We start from the raw sequence: 8,392 nt of genomic DNA on the forward strand, positions 1-8,392 counted from the left end.
ACAAGAGGACAAGAGGCTGTTCTCCGGTGTCAGGTAGCCCGTTCTCCCGTCAAATAAACCGACTGAAAAATGTGATACTATACTACTACTACTACTAATACTACTACTGCTACTACTACTACTACTACTACTAATACTACTACTACTACTACTACTAATACTACTACTACTACTACTACTAATACTACTACTACTACTACTACTAATAATAATAATGTTATGAAATCTTTTGTTGATTTCCTCTTGAATGGCAGAACACACGCTCCTAAAATTAGAATGTTTTGTAATTTTGTGACTCTTGATTCATTTCCTCTTTTCTAAACCCTTTCCACATTACTAACCCCGTGCGTCCAGATGGATGAGGTTAATGTCTTTTAATAGCATCACCACAACTGGGAGTTCATAGTAGTCAATGATTCGGCATTTTAAGGTAGAGGATTAACTATTAAACAGATTTTGGTAACTTGATGCCAGTGACGTCAGCGTCTTGAGCAGCGTATTGATTGGTCGGGAAAATCCAGCGAGCAGCAGGGGATTATAAAACCGCTCGCTCGGAGCCCAACCTTCAAATCAACACCGAGGAGCTGCGCTGCACGCCGTGTTCAACAGGAGAAATACTACAAAAACTAAATAAGGTGAGTAATACATTCTCTTGATCCCTTTGCCTTCAATGTATGTTAAAAAGTAAGCGCAACACATTACAGGTTTAAGCCGATTAGTTTTGTTTTGTTTTTTTTAAACAGCAAACTGAATTAAAAACGATTAATGTCTAACTCTGTGGTTTAATAATAGTAGCTTAAAAATAGCCCATAAACTGTCAGAGAGTTAATATTTGTGCTAAAACTAATTATTTAGTTTAATCAGTGATCAGATAAAAAAAAAAACACATTAGTGCTTTTATACATTTATCAACAAACCGATTACAGGAATATTGTTTTTCTAAGTCCAATAAGTCCCGTTTCTATTGACTGAATACTGCCTGCCTACCTGTGACTGCTTGTTCAGGTTAGCATTTGAAAATGCAACCTAGTTCTGTTAACGCCCTCTACTGACATGTACTATAAAGGAACAGTAGAAATATATTTCTATTTTAAATCCCACCTCCTTCACCTATGCCTTGCTTGTATTTTATTGGTCGCTCTTTCATGATCTGTTGGAGTTTATATTAGATGCACTTATAAAGAGACAGAGTTATGTGTTCCTTTGATTTGACTGGGTATTTTTCTAGGCACTGTGAGGCTGACGGTGTGACGGAGTGGCTGGAAGAATTGCATAAGAGTACAGTAATTAAAAGTGACTTCCCCATTGACTTGCTTCATCCAAAATGCAGAGGAGAACCATACAGGATGCCCTTCCTGCTTTTAGGTTTTGTAACCCATTCACCATGCTTAGGAGCAGGTTACTAAACCTGCTCCTAAGATGATCTGTTGTATGTTTTTTTTTTCCTCGACACCTGCACACCACAATGCTACAGCAAAAAAATATGGTGCATCTCACAGGCAGATTGTAATGTACATCAAATAACCTGAGTCGGCCCACTCAGATCCTTCTTGTACATGGCCTCCACCTTGGTTGACCAGTATAGCTGATTCTTCAATTATACTCCTAAATATTTATAAGATTGATGAACATTGCAGAGGGTGGGTAGTTGTTCCTTCTGAAATCTATCACCAGAGATTCCCAGATGACCCTCCTCATACCATCTCACAAAGTAGACTCATCAGATTCGTCCTCTCTTCCATTCCCCACATAGAATGTGACTTCTAGTCGGTGAATCTGAATCACGCCTCGTACCTTTAGAGCCGGACTCTAAGCCAAGTTAAAAATGTTTGATTTTTGAAGTCCTCATCCCTGAATAAAGACAGGAAAATGTCTTCTCAGTATATACAGTAACATTAGAGAAAATATATCACATTTTTGTTCTCCTCAGAGCATCTTTGGTGTAAACTGCAACAGTGAAAAAAGTGTTGAATTAATATAAATAAGAAATATTAATTTGGACAAAAAACACATTTATTGCTGCCAGGTTTTGCTGCACTACTGAGACTTGTTTCTCACCTGCCTCTGTAAATGTTTTATGTGAACATGCAACAGGTGATAAGTGTCTATCACCAGTCTGACTATACTTCCAATTGGGAAAAAAGGAGACTCTTAAAGGTGCCAAGTTGGTTCTTAATCATTCATGGTGAGGTTTGAATTTCTGAGTCTCCTTTTGACTAGATGAACATGTCTTTGTGCATTTCTTAGCAATCATGGTGAAGCATGTTGCAGTTATTCTTTCTGGCTGCGGAGTCTATGACGGCACAGAGATCCACGAGGCCTCGGCCGTCCTGGTCCATCTGAGTCGCGCTGGAGCAAAAGTAAGGACAAAAAAGTGTCTGTCAGAAGTATTGTGTTGATATAAAACTAGCAGGGGTTCATGTTTTTTCATTTACCATATTGGTTGTTTGATCTCAGGTGAAGATGTTTGCCCCCGACGGAGATCAGATGCACGTTGTAAATCACTGTGAGGGGAAACCTACTGAGGAGAAGAGGAACATCCTGCAGGAAAGCGCTCGTATCGCTAGGGGCGACGTGACTGATCTGGCCAAGCTGGATGTCTCAGCGTTTGATGCTGCCATCATTCCAGGTGAGATGATCTTCTATAAACTCAGATGAAACTGTGTGAAGCTCCTCTGTTTAATGTTTTAATGTAGGTTTCTGAACAAACCCCTACATTCTCTATCAGGGGGATTTGGTGTGGCAAAGAACCTGAGCGACTGGGCTTTAAAGAACAAGAGCTGCACCGTCCAGCCACATCTGGAGAAGATCATCAAGGATTTCCACAAAGCAGGAAAGCCTCTGGGCATGTGCTGCATTTCCCCTGTCCTGGCTGCAAAGCTGCTGCCCGGCTGTGAGCTCACCGTGGGGCAGGACAAAGAGTGTGAAAAGTGTGTAAATCTCTGTTCACATTAGGTGAAAATGTTAGTTTAGTGGATTTTGTGTGATCATTCACTTTGTTTTTATCTTCAGGTGGCCGTTTGCTCAGACCGCTGGAGCTCTGAAGGACATGGGCTGCAAACATGTGAACAAAGACGTGGATGAAGCTCACGTTGATGTCAAGAACAAGCTGGTCACCACCTCTGCCTTTATGTGCAACGCTCCCGTTCACAAAGTGTTTGATGGAATCGGCGTCATGGTTCAAGAAACACTGAAACTTGCCTAAGAAGATTGTTATATGTAATCAGTTCTATTTATTTTCACCAGCAAATCATGAGAGATACTGCAACATTTAATCAGAAACTCTGAGTAAAAAAGAGTGAAATTCTAAATAAAGCATTTTCTGTAACTTACAGTTTTGGGCATATTTTTCTTCATACATACATACAATAACACATTTTGTATGAGACGCCAACCTCTCATTGCTCTACAATGTGTGAAGTGAGTGATTATTCAGATAATTTAGCTTTTTATGATCAATTTAGTTTTTTTAGTTTGTTGAGACCCCTATAAATTAATAGTTCTGGAAACGTTTCTTTACATTGCATCTCAGTGTCTAGGATCTTTAAATCAGTAATCCATGACTTCCTGTTCTAGTCAGGTAGATAGATTCCACCTAGACTTGCAGTCATTGGATTAGCACCAAATGAAAACTTAAAAAAAGCTGAAAATATGACACAAGATTGGACACATTGATGTTGCTACCACATGCAACGTGAGGAAAGTTGTAATGATTCACTAGAGGGACCCAGAAATTCAGCCACACAGGAGTGAGCAGAAACTCAGATCTTTATTAAAAGGCAGCGCAAACCGGGCACACAGGATCGTCAGCTGCAGCACTGCGAGAGGGGGGGGGATCAGTGACTATAGAAATAGTAACGAAGGGATTTGTGAGTGTGTAGGAAAGGAATACTAACCTGACTTGGCGGAAAGGTACTGGAGTGAACAGCTGAGGGACGAGGAGGAGAGCAGATGCTGCACAGACGCAGGGCTCAGGAGGAGGAGCCTGGGGAGGGTATTTGCAAATCCAAATTCTTAGTCAGACGGGCTGAGGTCATGCACGAAGGGGCAGAGAGCAGAATCCGTGGGAGTGAGCGTGAGCGGTGTAACCGAGACAGGCGTGGGTCGAGATCCAGATGGGCAAACAGCAAAAAGTCCGACAAGGGCAAATCCGAGGAACAAGAGCGTGGTTGAAACGACGAGGGCGTGATGGGAGTGCTGGAAAACTACTAGCTGAAAGCTTCGGATAATCTGGCAGCGTGGTTGTGACTGAGAGGGGCTTAAGAAGAAAACAATCAGGGAGCGACACAGGTGCGGGGAATACCAGAAATGAGAAACGTGACGTGGATTGGCTCAAACAAAAAAAACCCACAGAGCACCATGTGAACATCACAGAAAGTAACAAGTTGTAGAGTGCTCTTTTAGATTCATCAGGTTTCCAAACAACCATTAGATGACGTCTAAATGGGTGGGACAGTCATAAAATAAAGGATGAATCTGGAAAACATCACGCCCAAAATAAGCCCTTCTAAAAACAAACAAACAAACAAAAAAAGACTTGAGACTCAACAACAACAGCTATTCAAAGCATATGGTCAAATTGACCAAGAATTGAGTCAACTAATGCACTTTCCCAAGTTGTTGTAGCATGAAAAATCTTTGAAAATCTGCATTGTTGTAAAAATTTCCTAATTTTACTATGGATACTTTTACATATTGGTGGTAAAAGTACACACCAAACATGCACAGTTAACTGTACATGTCTAACTGGGACATGCACAGGTGACTCTAGAGCACGGTCTCTTTTCAATCTGTGGGGAAAAAGCCCTTTTTCAAAATATTCTCACAGTGTGTCGAGTGTGTTCCAAAGCATTTCTGAATTTTAAAGCCTATATATGCTACTAAAATATCTTAATAAAGTACTGTTCAGTGAAAGTGGAGCATGTAAATGAAATTGTATTTATATGTGTAGAAACTTGATACTATGATCAGATTATTTTAACATGTAAATAATATAATATATCACAATAGCAACATGCAGAAGTGTAGATGATTCCTCTTCTGTCTGGCCATATTCTGTGCTGTTGGTTTCATTTTGAAGCAACCTGGAGGTTTGTACTCAAATATGTATTTTTTCCAACTGCCTTTGTCTTCAAGGCTAGAGTTCTGTAAATTTACAGATTTTTAAACCACATGCACATGTGAAGGAACAAAAATGTAATTTAAGAAAAGAAAATGAGATTTTCAACATTCTTTTTGTTCTTTTAATAATATTTAAACATGCATTAGCAGCTTGAAAGAATAAGTTAACCAGACAATGGTTTAATTTAGAGTCAGTGATGTATTATAGTCCATATACATAATTCCATATAAACACTAAATAGACATTTGATTTATGAAACGAGATGTTAAAGCTTTTGTTGTGAAGTCTTCACTAATTCTTCATGTGCTTTTGTTGGAGAAATGGTGGAACTGGTCCACCCCACAGATCAACTCTGTTGCATGAAATTTCCTGGGACGATCAGGATCCTAAAATTAAAACAGAGGGAAAAAAGTTATTAGAAATGAAAGGTAAGTTCTCTAAAAGAACCACTGGCTAAGAAAATATGATTGTCTCTCACCTCAGTGGGGTAGGCATAGGTGGGAACATAACGGATCACGAAGCCACAACGCCTCCTTTGAGAAGTGTTGGCATCACTTGCATGGACAAGAAGTCCATCATGAATCTGGAAAAAAAGATAAATTTGATTGAGATAAACTTGTTTTTAGAGCATTTTATAGCTGCAAAGTTTTATCACAAAAGGCAAATAAACCTACCGACATCTGTCCGGCTTTCAGAGGACAAAGCACAGCTTCGTCCACCTGCACCAGCTCCTCTGGGATCTCCTGGTTGACTGACAGTAGGTTTCCAGGGCGGGTTGCTTGGCGATGGAGCAACATGCCCGAGCAGTGACTTCCTATAAGGGACTGACGTCAAATACGTGGAGCATACAGCTGGCCTGGACTGCCAGTGATAACTTAAAAAATGCAAATAACTAACAAATTTAACTAACCTGGGATGACCTGAAGGACTCCATTTTCTTTTTGTGAATCATCAAAAGCAAGCCACACAGACAGAACAGGTCCACCAGCAATACCCCAGTACCTGTGAACGCCACATTCTTAATCATGCAACACAAAAAACTAATCACTTTATACACTTTATTTTCCTTTGGTAAGTTATATTCACCTCATATCCTGGTGCCAGGCCACATAAGGAAGCTCATCGCCTCCATCAGGTTTGCTTTGATCTGTTTTGCTCTCCTGGAGTTTGGCGGGTTTGACTGTCGGGTATTTACAGATAAATCGAGAGTCCAGCAGAATGACGTCGGGTCCCAGGATGGCTTGGATCACTTGCAGGATGCGGGGATGTTTGGTCAGATTCATCACCCAGGGGTACTGAAGATGGACATTGTGGAGGCTGTACTGTGTGTACTCTGTACCTGTTTGATACATGAAAATACATGGTTAGGAAAAAAAAGAAAATCAGATTCATCTGCTGAAACAAAGTATTGGATATGTCAACAGTTTTCTCAGAGAAATATTTTATCATGACAAAGAGTTTCGTACATCAAAGAAGAAGAGCATTAAAATTATTGCTGGTGTGCAAAGTTAAGTTTATCAAATCTACACAGAAAGTATTTATTATATAAGAAAATGTAATGTGAATGAAAAAAAAACATGATTAAACCAACAGAGGAGAACAGATTGTGTCTGAACTGGGTGTGTTCAAGTATTACTGTAGTTATTTAATATTTGTATATGGATAGATCAGCTGTTTATTGAAACATTTGTTTCATTTAATCACTCGCACGTCATACTTGATGAATGTAGCATGCAGTATTTGCTGGTGTTTTTATCTTGATATTATTACATTTCCTTACTGTGTAATTTTCCAGTAAAAAAAATAATTTTGTCTTTTGTAGCACGAAGGAAACAGACACATTTTGCAAGCATCAACAGCGCAAGCATCAAGCGTTGTTGATGCTTGCATTCAACAACGCAATCATCTGAAATAATAGAATAGAAGGCTGTTGCAAAATGGTTAGCTCCTTCATCTAAGATCATCTGGTTTGATGGATGAATCATTCTTCGGATGAAAAGAGGAGTGATTTTCAGAGTAAACTCTGATGTGTCAGAGAAATAATATGAAGCTGACAGGAGAAACGGCCCCCTAAACCTCCAAGATTTAAAAAGTGTTGTGTGAAGAACGGGTTAAAGTCGCATGTATGCAATATATATATTTATTTTCTCCATGCAGGAGATGTCTTGAAATCACCATTGCCAGTAATGGCTTTTCTACTAAATAATAAATAAATGTTATGTTCTCTATGCTATTACAGTTATTTCCATATTTAATTTTTTATGAACTTATTATTTTAGTTTCTTTGTATGTGTGAATTACTTGGCACCTGTTTGCGAAAGTCGTATCTGTACATCCCATTACAGCTACGTTTACCGGGAAAAGCATTGCCGTGCTTCTATAAGAATAAACCAGTGAAGCAGTAGCACAACTAAACAAAAGAGTCAAACGAAACTCAAATTTCTTTGAGCTCTATACATCTTGCACAATCTGATTATTTTACTTCCCTTTGCATCCTGTCTACTAGATCTTATCTCAGTTCTCTATATCTTGCTCAATCTCTGAATTTTTCCTCTAATTCTCCCTCCCTCTGTATGTCACATACCAAATTCCTCCTCCAGCTTAGCGAAAGCCTCCCTGGCCTCCCTCAGCTCGGTCTCGTCCAGCACAGGCAGCGGTGAGAGGAAGCCCTCCTTGTTGTAGCGCTCCTGTAGTTCAGCTGGAGATGTATTCATCTTGGGGTTTCCCTGCTGATGTCTCTGGCTTCCTGCTTCCAAGGTTGGTGAGATGTAGACTGAAGGTGAAGTTTAAAAGTTGAAAAGAGTTTAAGTTTAGTAAACGCCATTAAAGGTGTTCCTTCAAATTGACCTTGCTTTAGTTATTTGCTGATTATAAAGAACATACACTTCAAAATAATCACACCGCAGCACTTGTGCTGAGTTTATAACTCATTACCTGCTTGAATCAAGTTAATTGGACTTGTAAATATAGGAAACTCTATTTCCGTGTGCACTAAAAACAACTCTGAGACTGCAGAGACATAAAACTCCTAAAATGTTTTTGTTGTCAAATTCCTGCAAAAAACCTGAACAAAATACTGCTGATTTACAAATCATGATGGAACATGGTCAAATGGGGCAATATTACTCTTTTTGTTTAGGTAGAATATTATTCTGCAAAGTCTAAATTTTAACTACAGCAGAAAGTGTCTCTCCATACCTGTTGTCTGCTCAGTCTCCCAGTTAAGTCTGGATTCTGTCTGGCTCTTGTCAGTCAGTCCTTATATATGCT

At 39.4% G+C, this 8,392-nt stretch overlaps 2 protein-coding genes across 2 annotated transcripts; one reads left to right on the top strand and one right to left on the bottom strand.

Moving 5' to 3' along the window:
- The first annotated feature begins 504 nt into the window (after nt 1-504).
- LOC116714499 (glutamine amidotransferase-like class 1 domain-containing protein 3A, mitochondrial) lies at nt 505-3,334 on the top strand. Its single transcript, XM_032555113.1, has 5 exons — nt 505-635; nt 2,248-2,360; nt 2,458-2,629; nt 2,729-2,930; nt 3,013-3,334. Exons 2-5 carry the CDS (start codon nt 2,253-2,255, stop codon nt 3,203-3,205), a joined length of 675 nt encoding a protein of 224 aa, XP_032411004.1. The 5' UTR covers nt 505-635; nt 2,248-2,252; the 3' UTR covers nt 3,206-3,334.
- A 1,895-nt stretch (nt 3,335-5,229) lies between these two features.
- LOC116714498 (phytanoyl-CoA dioxygenase domain-containing protein 1) lies at nt 5,230-8,392 on the bottom strand. The gene is made up of 7 exons (XM_032555112.1): nt 8,321-8,392; nt 7,707-7,895; nt 6,209-6,461; nt 6,033-6,124; nt 5,797-5,936; nt 5,601-5,705; nt 5,230-5,508 (listed from the first exon to the last, which is right to left on the bottom strand). The coding sequence occupies exons 2-7, from the start codon at nt 7,834-7,836 to the stop codon at nt 5,422-5,424; spliced, it is 807 nt and encodes a 268-aa protein (XP_032411003.1). The 5' UTR covers nt 7,837-7,895; nt 8,321-8,392; the 3' UTR covers nt 5,230-5,421.

This window comes from Xiphophorus hellerii, chromosome 23, assembly GCF_003331165.1.
Source record: "Xiphophorus hellerii strain 12219 chromosome 23, Xiphophorus_hellerii-4.1, whole genome shotgun sequence".
NCBI classification, from domain to species: Eukaryota; Metazoa; Chordata; class Actinopteri; order Cyprinodontiformes; family Poeciliidae; genus Xiphophorus; species Xiphophorus hellerii.